Source organism: Trichomycterus rosablanca, chromosome 17 (genome assembly GCF_030014385.1).
Source record: "Trichomycterus rosablanca isolate fTriRos1 chromosome 17, fTriRos1.hap1, whole genome shotgun sequence".
In the NCBI taxonomy this organism is placed as follows: domain Eukaryota; kingdom Metazoa; phylum Chordata; class Actinopteri; order Siluriformes; family Trichomycteridae; genus Trichomycterus; species Trichomycterus rosablanca.
This window is the reverse complement of record NC_086004.1, coordinates 27,951,504-27,971,889: the sequence shown is the minus strand read 5'-3', so window position 1 is coordinate 27,971,889 and position 20,386 is coordinate 27,951,504. Positions and strand designations below refer to the sequence as shown.

Below are 20,386 nucleotides of genomic sequence, written 5' to 3'. Positions count from 1 at the left end.
TAATAATATTATAATAATAATATAAAAAATAATGTTATAAAATTGTTTATTATTATTATTATTATTGTTATTATTATTATTGTCATTATTATTATAAGTATAATCATTTATTTGTATTTACAGGCTGTTACACAAAAATGGTTATAATTTTATCTCACTCTCATATAATAATGAAAATGTAACATTAAAATTAAATAATTTTGATAGATAGTAGATAGATAGATAGATAGATAGATAGATAGATAGATAGATAGATAGATAGATAGATAGATAGATAGATAGATAGATAGATAGATAGATAGATAGATAGATAGATAGATAGATAGATAGATAGATATGGAATTATATGGAAGATCAATTAATATTTGGTAGGACTCCCTTTGCCTTTGCTCCAGTGCTGATGCATTTGTAATTGTTTAGCATATACTTTTTTTGTATATCAGACTTTACTTATATATAATCTATACTCACGTATCTACGCTGCTACTTGACGTTTCAGTAACGTTCATATTAGTCAGAGATCAGTTGCTGGGTGTTTTGCTGGTGCTCACACCTCAGCCTTGAGCCTGGATGAGCTGGCCTTTCCCACAGACCCCCTGCCTGGGGTGTCGCCTCGCCTCTCAGGCCTGAGACCGACTCATGGAGGTGCCACCTCACACCTCATGGTGGATATATACAGGAGGACTCCACAGCAGCAGCATTCACAAACCTTTCAGACTCTCCAGTAAAGCAACCATGGATGTCTCCAGCTCTGTGTTCCAGATCCAGGATAACTGTGAGTTCCAGTTCGACTGTGAGAACCTTCTGGAGCAGAGCTTCTCTGCGACAGATGCAGGTTACTTCAGCGCCTGCAGCAGCCTGTCACCAGCGTCCTCCACCGATTCCAGCTGCTTTTCTCCACCGACCTTCCACCATGGAGCAGGACAGGAGAACTTCACTGAGATCTTCTCTGAAAGCTTCTGCCTGAAAAACAACATCAGCCAGGAGAACGAGATAAAGAACAAGGCACCCAAGAGAACAGGGCGGCCACGGTCAAAGTTCCCCGGAGTGAAGCGCCAGAATGCAAGCGAGCGAGAGAAGCTGAGGATGAGGGATCTGACCAAAGCTCTGCAGCATCTCAGGACCTACCTGCCGGCGTCGGTGGCTCCTGCCGGACAGACGCTGACCAAGATCGAGACTCTGTGTCTGACCATTCGCTACATTTCTCACTTATCCTCAGCTGGGACTTGGACAGGAAAATGTCACCCAAGGAAATGTTTTACCAGCAAGACCAGCTTCAGATTTACCAGTTTGCCAAGTAAACCAAGAGGTTCCACAGATGTCGAGCTTCTCCACTCAGGAGTTCTTCAACATGCCCAACATGCCCAACATGCCATACTATCAGGTGGGTTCTCTCTCTCTCTCTCTCTCTCTCTCTCTCTCTCTCTCTCTCTCTCTCTCAGATAATGAAGTAAATATTTTATTTCTTTATTATTTTGTTGCTCATCATGTCTAATCTTTGACCTTCCTTTGCTCTTACAGAGTTCAGATAACAGCAGCATCCTGCCAGCTTCAGTGCCACCCTCACCAGCTCAGGATAACTGGATCGCCCAGCAGCAATACTGCTATTATGGACAATGCTAACAAACATGGACAATATTTCTGCCAATTCCTGCTAATTCCTTTAAACTTTGTGCAATGATTTTGATAGTGTAAACTTGTGTATATTATATATTATATCCTTATTTATATTTTTTGTACTTTTTTAAATAATTATTTATTTACTGCAATATCCTTGAGAAAATAAAATATCAAATTATGAACCATCTTGCCCTTCATTTCATAACCTGGACTTCACACCAACACCAAGTCAGTATTGAATTGTTATTTGATTTATTATTATTGTTATTTATTTATTTTTTATTATTATTTATTTTAAAATAGCAAAAAACTAACATTTTTAGTCTTTCCTGTTTTGCTTTTATTGTTTTTATTTGACACTTTTGCATGTTGCATCAAGTTATGTTAAGTTATGATGATATTTGATGATAAATGCTGTTCATTTTGGGGGTTTTAATTTATTTTTTCTCAAAAACAATATACGTTGGCAGCACCGTGATGCAGTTGCTCTGTCACTGCACAACAAGAAAGGTATGATTCGATTTCCTGGCTGAGTGGCCAGGATCGTTACTTTGTCTGTGTGGGTTTCCTCCAGGTGCTCCGGTTTCCTCCTAGTGCTCCGGTTTCCTCCTAACACATGCAGCCAGGCCAACTGAAGCTAGTAAAGTGTGTGTGTGTGTATGTATGTGTGTGTCTACCCTGTGATGGACTGTGCCCACTGAATCAGACCCACCGTGACCCTGACCAGGATATAGCGGTGGTAAAACAGACAATGAATTAATTAATAAATGACAATAAACGAGATTGTAAATTTATAAATAAAAAAATATATTAAATATCACCTATAAACAATACAAATCACATTCATTTGGATCACAATAAGAAGGTCTGCACCAGAAAGTGCATCTGGCAAAAAAAAAAAAAAAAAAACTGTGCCTAATCAGAACAAAATGATCCACTGTGGCGATCCCTAAATACTAAGAACAACTATAAAAAAATATTTTATTATTTATCTTATTAAATAAATTAACAAAATCTGCCCTAGATTATTAAACACTTCAAAAATAAACAGTCACACTTGGCTATTTTACATTTAAAAAGGATGTGTAGTTCCAAAACATTTAAAAATGCATTCTTTTTTTTTTCTTTAAAAAATGATTTTATTGTGTAACGTTAAGCAGGGTTTAGATTCAGTTAATTTAGGCAAAGTTAATACTTCCAGTGACTGATTTAGAAACAATCATGTGATTAATCCAGGTTTTCTGGCATTTTTGTAAATAAAAAAATTATGTGGTTGTTCTGGCATGTGTTAATTGTTTTTAAAAATGATCCATTTTTTTCTGGCATTTGTGTTAATTGTTTTAAAAAACTATCCAGTTTCTTCTGGCATTTTTTGTTAATTATTTTAAAAATTATCAATTTTTTCTGGCATTTTTGTTAATTGTTTTAAAAAACTATCCAGTTTTTTTTGGCATTTTTGTAAATAAAAAAAATAATTTTGTTTTTCTAGCATTTTAGTAAATTAAAAAATAATGTGGTTGTTCTGGCATTTTAGTAAATTGTTTTTTCAAAATTATAATTTTTTTCTGGCATTTTTGTAATTATTTTTCAATGATTTAGTTTTTCTGCCATTTTTCTTGCAATTTTTAATGATCCAGGTTCACTGGTATGTTTGTAAATTGTTTTAAAAATGATCCAGTCCTTTTTTGGCTTTCTGATATTAAAGAATCTCCAGTTGCTGCATGTAAATCACTGACTTGAACTTCTGCTTTACCGAACCCTTCCCAACATGACCCGACCCCGACCACAGACAGGTGGGTGACAGGAGTATCACACTGTAATTAGCACTTCTTAGGAAGCTTCCCTGGTGAGATAAAAATAAGACAATCAGGACAGTAAACTCATTCTCACCATGTAGCTCTTTACATACGGCCTGTCGGTAAACAAACTCAGGCTTTTAACTCCACTCAGTGGGATTCCCTTCAAAAAGAAAAATCCTAATGTCTGCGCTCCTACTGGGCTAAAAAGGCAGGACATGGATTAAAGTTTACTGTAGTTTAAACCTGCACTGATGCAGCTGCACCACTGCTGGCTGTATTGTGGGATTGTGTGGTTGTATGTCTGTGGGATTGTGTATGATCGTTGTGAGGCTTGTGAGATTGTGTGCTGATGAGATTTGTTGTTGTATAACTGGGACCGTGGAGTTTGCGGGGCAGTGGGGTTGTAAGGCTGTGGATTTGTGGGACTGTGGGGTTGTGGATGGGTGTTTAAAAACCCAAACGTGATAAGACTGCAGCTGTTCCCAGACGCAACACCAACACATCACACTTCCTCTGTCCTTCTGTGCAGCGCGTCTCATCTACTTCCTCTAGCAGTGCTGGGATGAAAGCACAGCTTTAATTATCGGGTATGTGCAAACTATTATAATAGCTGCAAAAAAATCTTACATTTCTTAGCTGAATGACATTCCAAAAATCATGGGACGGGAGTTTGTTCATAGGCATGTGTGGACGTGGGGTGGGGGGCTGCTGGACCTAAAAAAGCTGATTACAGGATATAAAATGATCAGGACCAAAAGGACCAAAATTTGAGCATAACATATGAGCATTGGGCGTCACAGTGGCTCGGTGGGGAACCACTGTCACCTCACAACAAGGAGGTCCTGGGTTTGATTCCCAGGTGGAGCAGTCCGGGTCCTTTCTGTGTGGAGTTTGCATGTTCTCCCAGTGTCTGCATGGGTTCCTTCCGTGTGCTCCGGTTTCCTCCTACAGTCCAAGGACCTGCAGTTAGGTTAATTTGAGATATTAAAGGTGTGTGTGTGTGTGTGTGTGTGTGTGTGTGTGTGTGTGTGTGTGTGTGTGTGTGTGTGTGTGTGAGTTTGCCGTGTGATGGACTTGCGACCTGTCCAGGGTGTTTTCTGATTTTCACCCAATGAATGAATGAATAGAGAAGCAGAAGAGAGCTGTTGTGAGCTAAACAGTGGGCTAAATGACATTTCAACCAACGGCGAGGCTACTATCTGGAGCACATGTCCAGGATTCAGTGTTAGTAATAGTACCACACACTGGTGTCTGTGTTTTCCACCCGTTTTCGTATATACACCTGTTTTCAGCTCTTTCCACTTGTTCTAATTTTTGCACCCGTTTTCAGTTCCCCTCGTTACTTTAATGAGTTTCACATGTGTTTTGTTTTATTCAAGTCTGTTTGTTTCCACAGACCAGTGTGAGCTTTCAGTTTTATTAGTAGTCCATACTGAGCTGTTTTTTTTTTTTTTTTTTTTTTTTTTTTTTTTCAACTATCTTGCAAACCACAGCGTGTTTGTGGCTCGTCCGACCCGGTTTGAGACTGGACCTCGAGTTTTAGGTCGTGTTTTAGATTGTTTGCCTGACTTATCTAATAAACCTGCATTTGCATCCACTGTGCTTTATAAAGTACCATTGTGCCAGCATTCGTGTTACACAACAGGGATGGTATTACTAGATAAACCTTTTTGGGGTGGGTTAATCCTATTTTTCAACCAGTCATGGGCTCTAAAAGAATTGCAGCTTAACATTTTTATAACCTTTTATAAATCAAGCTGTGAAATGGAAATAAATTCAGATAATAAACAGATTGTAGAAATAGACATGCTAAAGGCTTCACTCATCTGGTGTCTTCTGGTGGAGGTAAATTAAGGAGGTAAATTACTAAAGAGACCAAAACTAAACCAGGGTCCCAGTTAAAAATAAAATAAAAAATAAAGGTAAAGGAGGTAAATTACAAAATGTACTCTTAAACCCCACTGCACCATATTAGTGGATGATTTATACCACCAGATGGCAACACACAAGCAGATGATGCACATGCGTTTCAGAAGCACATTTGTAGTACACAGCGTGCCAGTGCCAGTGCCCATTTCTGTGCCATCACCTATATTGGCAAATCTACGTTTTAGAGTGTTTAAAAAATAACACAAAGCTTCGTTTCAACTAAAAGAGACTTGGTAAAGTCTTAAACCTTCTTAGAGTGGATGAAATGGTGTGGATGTAACACAGCACCAGGGTCCTTTTTATTGACTATTGATAAGGAGGCTGATGTATATAAACTCCATGTTTGTTCAGAAGTTTTTATTTCCTCTAATCTCACTAAAAAAAATTCATGAGCACAGATTAATTGTCACTCTAAACTGCCCCAAGGTTGTAGTACCTGAATTCATGTGTAAATCCAAGAGCTGTCGGACTCACTGCAACCCAGAATGCAGCAGATACCGAAGCCATATGAATAAATAGGGCAGTTGTAGCCTAGCTGGTAAGGTACAGGACTAGTAATCAAAAGGTTCAAGCCCCACCGATGCCAGGTTGCCACTGCTGGGCCCTTGAGCAAGGCCCTTAACCCTCAATTGCTTAGAAAATATAATGTAAGTCACTTTGGATAAAAGTGTCAACTAAATGCCAAAAATGTAAATACAAAAAAATAAAATTAAATAACTTAAGTGAGAACAAGAAGAAAGACAAAATATTTTTCACACTTCCTCCTTATGGGGGTCTTTTGAGGAGTCGTCCCCTATAAAAATCTTACCTAAAACCTAAAAACAGTTGTAACCCAATATGAGATCGTCATATCATCTGTCTTGATTGCACCAAACTAAGGAAAACGATTAGAGATGAGAACAAAACTACCTGTCAGCTTTTTTAGTTAAATAAATGCAAAATACTTCAACAACAATAAAGATTGAGCACCATTTCATTTTGAAACTTTTTTATTACAAAATAAAGGCAGTCGGGTTTGTCCTGCAGGAGCAGATGGCTGGGTTTGGCCGGATGTTGTGGTTAAACTGCAGAAAAACCACGTTCTGGTGTTGAGATCCTGGCAATTTCACAAGAGAGTCCACTGTCTTTTTATTTGTGAGACTGGAGTGGGGTAAAGTTTAATGTCTTTAAACTGTCTGTTAGAGAAATTAAACAAGCTTTGTATGTTTTGTTCATTGTTCAGTTAGTTTTGTTTTAATGTGACAGAAATTCAGGTCACTGGTGCTGCACATGAACCCGTTTATTTACAGCGAGGTTTCAGTGCGGTGTGAATCACGCCGACTCGGAGATGAACCACTGTAGAACCTGCTCCTTGTTCTCCGCCAGCCATTTGATCCTGGCTGTTATCTTCTCGATAGCTTGGTGCACAGCTTTCGACGCTGATCCAAAACCCACGTCTGCGTTGTCTTTCTGGAACTGCTGTAGCTGTAATACAACACAAGAGGGGTGTGATTACTTCTTACTACATTTAAACTTGTATATAGCAGACCACTGAATGCCATCTTTTTTTAAACAATGAATCTGTACAGTGATTTATTGTATTTATTTCGACCACAGTAAATGTGTGTACAGTTCGGTGAATACCTGACTCAGCTCGAACGGCGTGCTGAATCTGGAAGTGACGACACTTATTAACCTGGGGAAGCTGAACGATCCAGATCCGTACCTGCAAGACACACCACATCTGTATATGATGCAAAACTAAAGCTTTTAGACTAAATAATAAAGATTTTTTTGTTGCACTTTGCACTTACACGTTGAACAGGTATGCCCATCGTGCTCTGACAAAATCCCATGCCAGAGGCTGGCCAATCTCATTACTGGCAATGGAGCCTATTGTCATGGTTGCGTCCTGCTTGCGAATCATTTCAGGATTTATTGTGTATTCAAGGTACCTCGATATAAACAAATAATGATTACAAACAGGAAAAACATCAATATTAACTTTTCTATATTATAATATCAGCCTTTTATTACTGTACACAATCCCAGTGTACCTGTTTCAGCAACTAAAGTTCCATTTTTATTACTTAATATAAAACATTGGAGCCAGTTAACATCTTACACCAGCACTGGCCTGAAAAGGCTTTTTTTTTTTTTTTTTTTTTACAAAACTGTAGTGTGTCCAAAGAGAATTCATGAAGTCAGACACTGATATTAGAAATGTGAAACACTTATTCAAAGGGGTGTCTACATACTTTTGATTATGTACTTATATACAAGAATGAATGATTCCTTTTGCCTGCCCCCATATTTTATCCCGGATGCCCTTCCTGACACAACCTTTCATTTATTTGGGCTTGGGACTAGCACAAAGAGTGCACTGCTATGTGCCCCCCAACGGCTAGGTTCATGTAACGTCATGCACCTTCTGTATTTGTGAGCCCAGCCTGGAATTCAAACCTCACAAAATCACTGTTACCAGAAGCGTGGCTGTTAGCATCACGCCACACAAGCTTAAATGTGTATCAGCATTATTTGGTAATCAAAAATCTGTAAACTCGCCAAAAACAACTTAAATAATAGAGCCAAACAATCAAACTGCCACTATAGCTTGTTTTAAAGAGCTTTATTAATGTTATAGGATTATAAATGATTAATACAGCTGTATACTCTAGTCATAGAGTCAATCTGGTCTGGAATTGCTGTATTTACAAAGTTTAGTGGCCTCCCTGTTGGGCCAGTGTCCTGGTTTGAATGCTAGATGGAAACCCCCCTGAATTTAACCATGATAGCTCACTGTGTGTCGTAATTTTGATGATTTGAGAATAAAGGTTCAGGTTACCTGTTAAGAAGCCATGGCTGCTTGGTGCAGGCCAGAGCCGACCTCAGCTTGACCGCTTCAGCTGCTACTGTGGCCCTTTTAAACATCTTCCAACCAAAATCCCATTCGTCCACCCCTCCTGCAGCGATGGCATTGCAGTACACTGTGGACCTCAGGTTGGGATGAATCCTAACAAACACAGCATCGGTCAGATATACGCTTTATAAAGAAACATTCTGAGCTCTAGATTGGACTATAACCTAAACAAACGATAGGTTTATACTGTATTTATAATGTCATACTGCTACAGAACAGAGCATGTGTAATAAAAGTCAGTGTATAATAAAGAAAAGCAGCAATACTCTAAACAGAGATCATTTATAGGTAATAAATAACAGTGATCATAACAAAAGCCTGTAAAATCATGTGATTATAATTATTCATTCTTGGTATTTTCATGAGCATTAATACAAACAATAGCTCTTCATAATATCACCTTAACAAACTGAGAATTAATAATGTACCAGGAACAGAATTATATACATATATATTTGTAGGGTAGCACTGTCGCCTTACAGCAAGAAGGTCCTGGGTTCGATCCCCAGGCGAAGCGGTCCGGGTCCTTTCTGTGTGGAGTTTGCATGTTCTCCCTGTGTCTGCGTGGGTTTCCTCCGGGAGCTCCGGTTTCCTCCCACAGTCCAAAAACATGCAGTCAGGGTAATTGGAGACACCAAATTAATAGGTGAATGGGTGTGTGTATGTGTGTCTGCCCTGCGATGGACTGGCGCCCCGTCCAGGGTGTTACTGTGTGCCTTGCGCCCACTGAAAAGCTGGGATAGGCTCCAGCACACGCGACCCTGATTGGATAAGCGGTTAAGAAAGTGAGTAAATATCTGTATATATGTGTGTATATTTGTGTATATAAATGTTTAAAAGTGGGTCAGATTCATTGGATAGGTTGCCAGATCCATCACAGGTCAGACACGCATACACAAACACTTACACATAGAGCAATTTTAGTAGCTCTATTAAACCTGACTGCATGTCTTTGGACACAGACAAAGGGAGAACATGCAAATTCCACATAGAAAGGACCCTGGCTGGAGAATTGAACCTAGACCCTTCTGGCTATGAGCTGACATTGTTATCCACTGCTCCACCTTTATATATTTATCCTAATATTTATTTCTATTTATATATTTGTGGTATTTATTTTAGCAATACAAAAATGAAAGCTAAATCTAGTTGATGTTAGACCAGATAGAAGGTCTGTTGATCTTTAATTGAGCTTCAATTGAGACTAAATTGAAGTGACAGTAGAATACAGTACTGTACATGTTTGGTGGGGGGGGGGTATTTTGGGAGATTCCGACTTTCCAAATATACCCTACTTCTTAGAGACAAGGGGCAAAGTCCCAATCTTTGTCTCCCTATGTGGCACTATGTGGCACCCACACTATACCTGTTGTGATCAGGATCCTGCATCCACTGTCTGAACCATTGTTTAGTGAGATCAATGCAGCTTGGTACATCAGTACTGCATGCCAGTGACAATGCAATTATCTGTGTGAATCTGTAAAAAATACATAAATAATTAATAACATAACATCAATTTTACATCGTTACCTAAATACAAAAACTGTGAATCTTTACTGGTCGGTGTGGCCTGCTGGGACAGTCGTCCAGTTCCCAGTAGTAGCAGTGAAATGATCAAACAGAGGCTTGACTTGTTTTCGGAGGTACGCCTGATAAAACAGAACACCAAAATACAACTTCTAAAAAAACTGAACACCCAGCTGGTTTGCGTTTCGAGTGTTTAGGTTGAAAATCAGCTGACCTGCATCGGTCCATAAACTTCGCTGCGTTCGAACACGGCGTACAAAGAGTCGAGATTCCTCAGGACGGCTTCCCACGGGATGTACTCCCTCTCCACAGAGAGGTATTTGGTCATTCTCAGAGCGAGGGTAATGTTTGTGATGGACGCCCTAAAAAATCAGCAAAGTTTCATTCAAGTGCAGTAAAAGAGGAAAGAAGATTTATTATTCATGTGCAAATATTAAGAGAAATGTTTCAGGAGTCTTACCTCGCTAGGTTAAATGCGTCATCCAGGATTTGTGCTCGATTCATCACTGGTATCACCTAATTACACAGAAAAAACTAAAGTTCCACTTTTTAAAGATTTGTGATTAATTTTATACTGCATGGCAGGAAGTATGCGGCCTAACTTTAGTGTTACATGTAAACCAGGAGTATAAAATCAATGATAAAAATCTTTTTGGTTTTTTTTTTTTATATAGTTTGGGAAGGCCCTTTCCTGTTCCAGCATCCTTGCATCCCAGTGCACGAAGCAAGGTCCGTAGATATGTGTTTGATAAGTGCAAGTCCTGAACACATTTCCGATAAACTAGAACGTCTTCTGGTCCGACATCAGTGCCTAACCTCACAAATGCTTTTTAAAAGACAAAATGTGTTGTTTTTACTCAGTAAAGTAGGCGCTTAGCTTTTTTACAGCACTGTATCTGATCTTACAACTCTCTGAGCTTATGTAATCATTATTTATGTACATCTTTGTGCCAGTTCCTTTAAGAATTATGTCTAGTTGCATTTTTTACCTGGTGGTTGGAGTTTAGTTGATTAAGAAGCTGATTCCAGTTCTCAGGGTCATAGTTCACTCTGTAGTATCCCGAAACATTTAGATTGGCCAACACCCATTCACCTGTGCTGACCTTCATAGGTTTGTGCATTGCTGGAAGAAACAACAACATTAATCCATAGAGGAAAGTGGTATAAATAAACTTCAAAATATAATATTATACAGTATATAACCAAGTTCAGCATGGGTGCTTAAATGCAGCATTGAGGCACTTAGTGATAGAGAAGCAGCTATAAATGGGGGATGAGAACCGTTACAAGTGATTCAAAATTGATTGAAAAAATTGAAAACAAACCTGATTTTTGAAGAAGCCAAAGCTGATCCTGCTCACCACCTTTCTTCATCCATTTAATAGGTATAAACCACTCATAACTAAAACAAAAAGGTCAAATATACAATCAAAAGTTCACTTCACATTTATGGTAGCTTTGGAGTTTCACTGATCTGTAATTGTTTGGAACACTTTGGAAAATATACATACAGCAATTTTATGAATGTGGCTTTATTAATTAATTTATGTTTTATAATACAATTACAGTGTATCACAAAAGTGAGTACACCCCTCACATTTCTGCAAATATTTTATTATATCTTTTCATGGGACAACACTATAGAAATAAAACTTGGATATAACTTAGAGTAGTCAGTGTACAACTTGTATAGCAGTGTAGATTTACTGTCTTCTGAAAATAACTCAACACACAGCCATTAATGTCTAAATGGCTGGCAACATAAGTGAGTACACCCCACAGTGAACATGTCCAAATTGTGCCCAAAGTGTCAATATTTTGTGTGACCACCATTATTATCCAGCACTGCCTTAACCCTCCTGGGCATGGAATTCACCAGAGCTGCACAGGTTGCTACTGGAATCCTCTTCCACTCCTCCATGATGACATCACGGAGCTGGTGGATGTTAGACACCTTGAACTCCTCCACCTTCCACTTGAGGATGCGCCACAGGTGCTCAATTGGGTTTAGTCCATCACCTTTACCTTCAGCTTCCTCAGCAAGGCAGTTGTCATCTTGGAGGTTGTGTTTGGGGTTGTTATCCTGTTGGAAAACTGCCATGAGGCCCAGTTTTCGAAGGGAGGGGATCATGCTCTGTTTCAGAATGTCACAGTACATGTTGGAATTCATGTTTCCCTCAATGAACTGCAGCTCCCCAGTGCCAGCAACACTCATGCAGCCCAAGACCATGATGCTACCACCACCATGCTTGACTGTGGGCAAGATACAGTTGTCTTGGTACTTCTCACCAGGGCGCCGCCACACATGCTGGACACCATCTGAGCCAAACAAGTTTATCTTGGTCTCGTCAGACCACAGGGCATTCCAGTAATCCATGTTCTTGGACTGCTTGTCTTCAGTAAACTGTTTGCGGGCTTTCTTGTGCGTCAGCTTCCTTCTGGGATGACGACCATGCAGACCGAGTTGATGCAGTGTGCGGCGTATGGTCTGAGCACTGACAGGCTAACCTCCCACGTCTTCAACCTCTGCAGCAATGCTGGCAGCACTCATGTGTCTATTTTTTAAAGCCAACCTCTGGATATGACGCCGAACACGTGGACTCAACTTCTTTGGTCGACCCTGGTGAAGCTTGTTCCGAGTGGAACCTGTCCTGGAAAACCGCTGTATGACCTTGGCCACCATGCTGTAGCTCAGTTTCAGGGTGTTAGCAATCTTCTTATAGCCCAGGCCATCTTTGTGGAGAGCAACAATTCTATTTCTCACATCCTCAGAGAGTTCTTTGCCATGAGGTGCCATGTTGAATATCCAGTGGCCAGCATGAGAGAATTGTACCCAAAACACCAAATTTAACAGCCCTGCTCCCCATTTACACCTGGGACCTTGACACATGACACCAGGGAGGGACAACGACACATTTGGGCACAATTTGGACATGTTCACTGTGGGGTGTACTCACTTATGTTGCCAGCTATTTAGACATGAATGGCTGTGTGTTGAGTTATTTTCAGAAGACAGTAAATCTACACTGCTATACAAGCTGTACACTGACTACTCTAAGTTATATCCAAGTTTCATGTCTATAGTGTTGTCCCATGAAAAGATGATAATGAAATATTTGCAGAAATGTGAGGGGTGTACTCACTTTTGTGATACACTGTATATAACTGAATGTTACTTGTCAGTGATTTTTTTTGCCGGTGGAACATGGGTGACACTGTCCGCAATCAAGCGTGTATTACATTGCTGTGGTTTAAAAAAGAAGCCCCTGCTTCTGTATTATTCTAGTCAAGATGATCAACAATGCACTTAAGCTGAGCTTTGATGTGATGTTTTTGGAGCAGAGGCTTCTTCCTGCATGCAGCCTCTGATTGGTGATCAACGTTGATGTAAAGCATGATCGACTGTGGATAATGTCATCTAAAACTGGTTAATAGGGTGCAATTTTAGGTTTTCTTTTCAACCTTGGCAAGAAACCACTGTTCCATGTACTCTGTAATGTGTGCCGTTAAAAATGCTGTACTTATATGGGCACAGAAAATCCAACAGTGTGTGTTAGTCAATCATTTGGGCTTCATGTAGTAAAACAGATTAATAATTTTGCTGCAGTTGTATTTTGATCCAGAACACACCACTAATGCTCTTCTTTTATCATTTAATTCAGCAATTTAATGTCACATTTTAATAAAATCATCAGAAGAAACACTGAAACAGTAAGAGTATGGTCGTACTTGAATTCAGATGATCTCTCCACCGTGGAATTTGGCTCCAGCAGGAAATGCTTCTGGCTCACTTCTCCTGTTTGGGTGTTAATGGTGACCACTGGGAAACCCATCTGAAGGATCCAGCGGTTCATGATGTCGTGGATGCTGTGTGGCAACTTTAACTGTGGAGTCACATCAACCGCCTGGAGGAGAAATTAGATAAATTCATTTTGTATTTTTAAAGCCACAATCACACAGATTAGACTAAGACTGGAAGGTTGTTGTTACACTGATGTACAATTTACGATTCGCTCCTATTCTGTATTTTGAGGGACCGCACCCCTCCAGCGCACTCTGTTCTGTGCGTCCCTCCTCAGCTGGGAGGCCGGCGTCTCTTGCCTCGCCCTTGACTGATCTCCTCCACATCGGTTTTGGCCTCCCCACTCTGCATTTCCCTGTGGGTTCCAGTCCAGGGCTTGTCTTGTGACGTTACCGGTCGGTTTGCGTAGTGTATGGGCAATCCAACCCCACTTCCATTTTCTTTCTGATGGAGTTCTGGCTGGTTCTTGCCTACAGGTCGGTGTTGGACATCTTCTCAGGCCAAGAAGGAAGAGAGTTCCAGAGCGAAGGGGCAGCAACACTAAAAGAACGACCACCCATAGTACTCAGTCCAAACCTGGGAACAACCAGGAGACCAGCATCTAACGACCTTAAATTCCAGGATGGAGTGTAGCACTTGAGAAGATCCAACAAATAAACAGGACCTAAACCATCAAGTGACTTAAATGTTCATTAATCATGCTGTATTAATATATAAATATTGAAAAAACAACTGCAATATGGGCTAACGTTTGCAAGAAAGGCTGCTTAAGAGCAAAATGTTTCCATTATTTTCACTTCTGGTATTCAAAAACATTGACAGTTTATATCCATTCTTCACAAAACATATTCTTCTTTGTCGTGGCTGCATTTCAAAAGGACTAATAGTAAATCATATCAGTATCCTGTACAACCAACAGTGTCTTTTTTATTTTGACCCACACGTTATTATTAAAATATGTTTATTAGTTCCAGTTACTCACTTTCTGAAGATGATCCCAAAGGTCAGAATACGTGGAGCTCCCAAAAGCAAACTGGTTCAGATACGTCTTCAACAGGAAACAGAAAAGACATCATTTTATTTGTTAGTGAACAAGGTAGCTGAACCACATTAATAATGTGATTCATTAAAGACATTAGTAAAGCTTACACTGAGTCCTTTAGCAAATACGGGTTCTGTGAGGAACTGAGAGAGCATCCTGAGTACTGCAGCACCCTGAAACAACAAACACATCAATGTCATCGGCATGTTTATCCATCAAGAGACGTAGCTGCCTGAGACTGTCAGCTCCATAACAAACATACTATTGTTTCTAAGTTCATTCTCACTAACAGCAAATCCTGGTCAGGGTTGTGGTGGGTCTGGCACCATCAGAAAGGTCTCGCATTTACATTTTCAGCATTTTAGCAGATGCTTTTATCCTAAGTGACTTACAGTACTGTGACAATAAGCATTTGAGGGTTAAGGGCCTTGCTCAAGGGCCCAACAGTGGCAACCTGGCAGTGGTGGGGCTTGAACCTGCAACCTTTTGATTACTAGTCCAGTACCTTAACCACTAGGCTACAACTGCGCTAGTGGAAAACTGGGTGCCAATCCATAACAGGGCAACAGACACACTTTACTCACTCACCTACACTTACAAACAATTTTGAGCAGACCAATCCATATACAAGCAATTAAGAGTGACCAATCCACTTGCCAGGACGGCACGGTGGCTCGGTGGGTAGCACTGTCGCCTCACAGCAAGAAGGTCCTTTCTGTGTGTAGTTTGCATGTTCGCCCCATGTCTGTGTGGGTTTTCTCCAGGAGCTCCGGTTTCCTCCCACAGTCCAAAGACTTGCTAAAAGTCTTCCGGGGTGTGTGTGTGTGTGTGTGTGTTTGTGTGTGTGTGTTTACTCTGTGATGGACTGATGACCTGTCTGGGGTGTGTTCTACCTTTCGCCCAGTGAAATGGACTCAGATGACATGATGGTTAGACATTAGGGGATAAATAAATGTTATTTACTAAACCTTGCTGTATGAAATGGTGTTAAACATCTGTGCGATTTCCGCCGGTGTGTTGACCTCCTCCTCTTTACAGGACAAAGGGTGAGAGGACGCCAGGCTGTCCACCGCAAACGCCCGATAAATGTCGTACAGTATGATCTGGTCTTTCTGTGAAGAAACAAGAGAACATTATGGTTTAATCAAGAGTGTCAAACCAACAACTGATACCAAAATGTCTCCTGTAACGTTCTTACGATGTTCCAGGTCGGTTCTGCGTAGTCGGCACCAAGGTACTCCACGTATGACGCGAAGCCTTCATTCAACCACAGATCGTTCCACCATTTCAGCGTCACCAGGTTTCCAAACCACTGAAACCCAAAGTGAAGCGTTAGCACCACGTCAGGGGTCAGGAATAATCCTCCGTCCCTGATTTTAACCCACCATGTGAGCCAGCTCGTGAGAGATCACGGTTCCGATCCTCTGCTTGTTGCCGTTAGCGGAGGTTTGAGGATCATACAGCAGTGCCGTCTCCCTGTACGTGACCAGGCCCCAGTTCTCCATGGCTCCAGCACTGAAGTCAGGCAAGGCGATCTGATCTGAGACACACCGAGACCAAGAGTGATCAAAGATCAAGTTTTATTATATTGAAACTCATGCTCCCCTTCTGTACACATTCTGCCATAGATGTCCTCTCCGTTATTACTGGTTATAAGAGCTCTGTACTGGTTATAAGCGCTCTGTACTGGTTATAAGCACTCTGTACTGGTTATAGGAGCTCTGTACTGGTTATAAGCGCTCTGTACTGGTTATAAGCGCTCTGTACTGGTTATAAGAGCTCTGTACTGGTTATTAGCACTCTGTACTGGTTATAGGAGCTCTGTACTGGTTATAAGAGCTCTGTACTGGTTATAAGTGCTCTGTACTGCCCAAATTCATTGCTCATTGTTTTAGTACAACAAGCCACGTTATGCTTTATTTTTCACGTTAAGCGTTTATACTGTCCGGGTCACTTTTACCAGGTCATATCACACATTTCATCTCTTTGAAAATATCAGTGAATATCAGCGGCAAACTGGCTAAAAATGTAATCAGGTGAACAAAAAATGCAAGTTTAGCGCCAAAGCGGTTTAGGAGGTGTGACACGCCCACAAATGACATCACAGTTCGCGCTAAAAAACCCAGTATTCTGTGGTGCCAGATTAGAACGCTAGTTTTCTGTCTGGAACCTATTTTTTTGGTGGAAACACGCGGAACCGGTTCAAAATCAAGTTCGCGAACTGGAACGGAGCCGGATCTGTGTCGGTGGAAAAGGGGGATGAATGTCTTTGGACTTATGGGAGGAAACCGGAGCGCCTGGAGAACCCACTGAAAGGACACAGATCTTTGTTACAGTGAGCCACTGTGCCGACACTGATCTACTAATCTACTTGTATTGATTCTGCTCTGTATTTTACTTGCTAGATATAAAAGTGCTTACAAATGAATACAGGTAAACCCATGACATTAATACATTTAGTGATGAACCATCAGTCCTTTGTTCATACCTGATTTCGAGAGTGGATAGGTGGCGTTGTAATATTTCTCAAAGAACTCCAGTATGGGCTGGGTGATGTTGAGGGCGTAGTTACCATGCCCGGCTTCGATGGCTTTTTTCCGTGCCCATATTCGAACCTTTAGAAAATGCCAACAATGAACGGATATGTTGTGCAGACCATCTGAAAGCTGTGTTTAAACGATTTGATTTAAAACTTACCATGAGGTCCTTGTTTTCTTTTTGATTGCTGACGTAGGTGAATTCACAGACGATGAATGCAACCAGATACGTGGACATCCTCTTGGTGGGTGCAAACGTCGTCCTAATGACTTTACTTCCATCCATTGTGAGCTGTTCTTTATCTAAAAACAATCAATCACAAGTATAAGGTGCCAAACTATTTATTGATCAAAAAATGTCAATAATTTGCTTACTGATTTCTCTGCTGTTTGATAGCGCAACAGTTCCAGGCTCATGGATGAGCGTGATGTTAAAGACGGCCTTCATGGCTGGTTCGTCGAAGCAGGGAAAAGCTTTCCTTGCGAACGTGGCCTGCATCTGAGTAATGGCGACCACCCTGTAAAACAGATGAATGAAAAGTCAGAACGGGGGAAAATGTGATCTGTGACTGTGGCATGTTGTTGATGTTACACCAGATGGTTCGAGTACGTCAGAAACTGCTGAGCTTTCGGGATTTTCACAGACAACAATATTCAGTTCATTTCCTTTAATACATATTTTAATTAGATTTCATGACTGTGGTCGTTTCCTTTAGCTCTTCTCATATCGTCTAGTGTACACAGTTAATTATTCTTACTTCCTGTGCAGAGATTATTCCTAATGCTACAACAGCTGAAGATTGTATGCCTTGCAGAAGATAATATGTATTTTTTAATGCATGTGATGTATTGTCCACACCTGTAGGCCTTATCATGTCTGGAAAAAGCAGTGTTTTTTGACTACCCAATTGCATGATGCTTCCTCTCTACTGATGCCGATCCCCGGCCTGATTGCCCCCTCCAGCATGTGTGCAGTAGCCAACTGCATCTTTTCAGCTGCACGAGGCGAGTTCATATACGGATTAGCTTTGTGTACCCTGATCAATGCATTATCCCTCGACTCTGTGCAGGCACCATCAATCAGCCAGCAGAGATCGTAATTGCATCATCCTGTATGAACAACAGCCAATCAGTGTTCGTGTAGGTGCCCAGCCCAGACGGATGGCAGAGCTGAGTTTTAAACCAAAGAGTTCGAAATGTCAGCTCTGGTGTGCTAGTGTGTTTTACCGCTGCGCCATCAGAGCGCCTGTGGCGTAAAATTTGACAGACGTTGAATTTCAAGGTATTTTTTCCCATAAGGATGTATGGAAAACCTGTAAATGTGTTCCATGGTCCTGTGGAACTGCATATACTGTATTTTAGGCAAATGTAAAATAATAAGGCTGTATTTGACAGTTCAACAAAAATCAATTATCCATAGGACACAACGGCACAACAACTCAAGAGCGGTTTTGCGTTCTCTTCCCTTTATTTACATCGAGTTTAAGGGTACAATGAAGGGCGTCAAGTTTCAAAGATTTGAGTTTAGGGGATGTCGAGTTACATGGTACGAGGTACCAGGACAGCTATCCATTTTCCTGTAAAACGTCTTTTTAAATTCATTTTTCTTCTAAATGGCTTTTACCTCGTCTGACCACTGTCTGTGGGAACTGGCTACGCCTGCCTACGAGCACCTCTTGTTGTTTTAGAGACGCTTCAGCCCATTTACCTGGCCATAACAATTCAGTCCTTATCAAAGTCTTTTTGACCATGTATGAAAAGCATGTTTTTGGACTGCTGGGGAGATTAATACACCTAATGAGGGCACTCACACCCCCCTTCTGTACACAGTGGACCATAGATGTTTTTAGGTAGATCTTTAGGTATGGTAGTAATTTAAACTCACTTTTTGTTGTCGTCTTCCTCATACTCGCTTCTGTAAAATCCCTCCAGATCATCAGCCAGCTCTCCTGTAAACTCCGTATAGAGCCAGTAGACGCTTCCCGGCTTTAACGCCGCCTTCAGCTGGATGACCAGGTACTGGGTTTCCTCTTGGAACCAGGTTTTCGTTATGGTTGGCGCCTTTGTACCGTCCGTTGGCATCAGCTTGGCGTGCCAGCCGTCGAAAAGAGTCAAGTTGAGCTTGTGGCAGTGAATCAGGATCAGATTGGTCTCTTTGATACATCTGAAGGAAACTGAGGAGCTACCGGTGAAGACGTACATCCCCTGACTGTCCGGGGTGAGCCGAGGCCACAGGGTGACGTTGTAATACAGAGGAGACAAGGAGTTGGGGAGTCTGTATTGGTCCCAGGGATCATTGGATGGTGGAGCGGTGGGGGGCACGGGCGATGCTGTCTTGTCGTTAATGGCATTTTTGGCTTTTTCTTTGGAGTAAGCGGCTGATAATGCGATGATGACGATGACGGCGATGACAGCCAGCAGTGCAGCAGCTCTGGCCAAAGGTTTGCTGATGTAGTAGCCTTTAGCCATGTTTCACAGCCTATTTCACTCTTATTTGTGCTTACGATGGGATTCGAACATGACACAGCTGTGAAGAAAGTAAAATGATCAGCAGATTAGGACACACATATTCAGTCACAGTATGTTTAGCCACAACAGATTAACAGTGACAATAATATTTCCTGTACCTAATCAGACTTGCACAGCTGGGGAGGAATTTTCGACAGTTCTAGGATTTCTTACTTGAATTAAGGTCTAGTCTCGGGCGTAGCTTCATCATCCTGTTGCTGATTTACTCAGTTGTTTTGGGTTACTGTATTCTTACATCACTAAACATCACGTCTTTTTAAATTCATTATCCTCCTCTGACCACTGTCTGTGGGAACTGGCTACTCCTGCCTACGAGTGTCTAATAGAGTGGACAGTGAGTGGACACGGTATTTAAAAACTCCAGCAGCGCTACTGTGTCTGATCCACTCATACCAGCACAACACACACTAACACACCACCACCATGTCAGTGTCAGTGCAGTGCTGAGAATGATCCACCACCTAAATAATACCTGCTCCGTAGTAGTCCTGTGGGGGGTCCTGACCAATGGGGGCTAACAAAGCATGCAGAGAAACAGATGGACTACAGTCAGTAATTGTAGAACTACAAAGTGCTTCTATGTGGTAAGTGGAGCTGATGAGTGTAGAAACAAGGAGGTGGTTTTAATGTTATGGCTGATCGTAGTATATAAAATGTATTCAGTTTTCACACCCTAAATGACTCAATCTGACCCAACACACG

General features: G+C 41.1%; 2 protein-coding genes across 2 annotated transcripts; one reads left to right on the top strand and one right to left on the bottom strand.

Moving 5' to 3' along the window:
* The first annotated feature begins 735 nt into the window (after positions 1-735).
* mespaa (mesoderm posterior aa) lies at positions 736-1,623 on the top strand. The gene is given in 3 exon segments (XM_063013444.1): positions 736-1,214; positions 1,216-1,384; positions 1,522-1,623. Coding segments are annotated over 3 exon segments (750 nt in total).
* Positions 1,624-6,319: 4,696 nt separating this feature from the next.
* Positions 6,320-19,624, bottom strand: anpepa (alanyl (membrane) aminopeptidase a). Its single transcript, XM_063012421.1, has 20 exons — positions 19,041-19,624; positions 17,531-17,673; positions 17,316-17,458; positions 17,107-17,233; positions 16,004-16,158; positions 15,817-15,930; positions 15,587-15,730; positions 14,726-14,791; positions 14,559-14,624; positions 13,504-13,679; positions 11,100-11,176; positions 10,764-10,897; positions 10,235-10,290; positions 9,989-10,136; positions 9,805-9,896; positions 9,614-9,724; positions 8,173-8,340; positions 7,142-7,282; positions 6,972-7,053; positions 6,320-6,812 (listed from the first exon to the last, which is right to left on the bottom strand). The coding sequence occupies exons 1-20, from the start codon at positions 19,622-19,624 to the stop codon at positions 6,660-6,662; spliced, it is 2,880 nt and encodes a 959-aa protein (XP_062868491.1). The 3' UTR covers positions 6,320-6,659.
* Between the last annotated feature and the right edge of the window lie 762 nt (positions 19,625-20,386).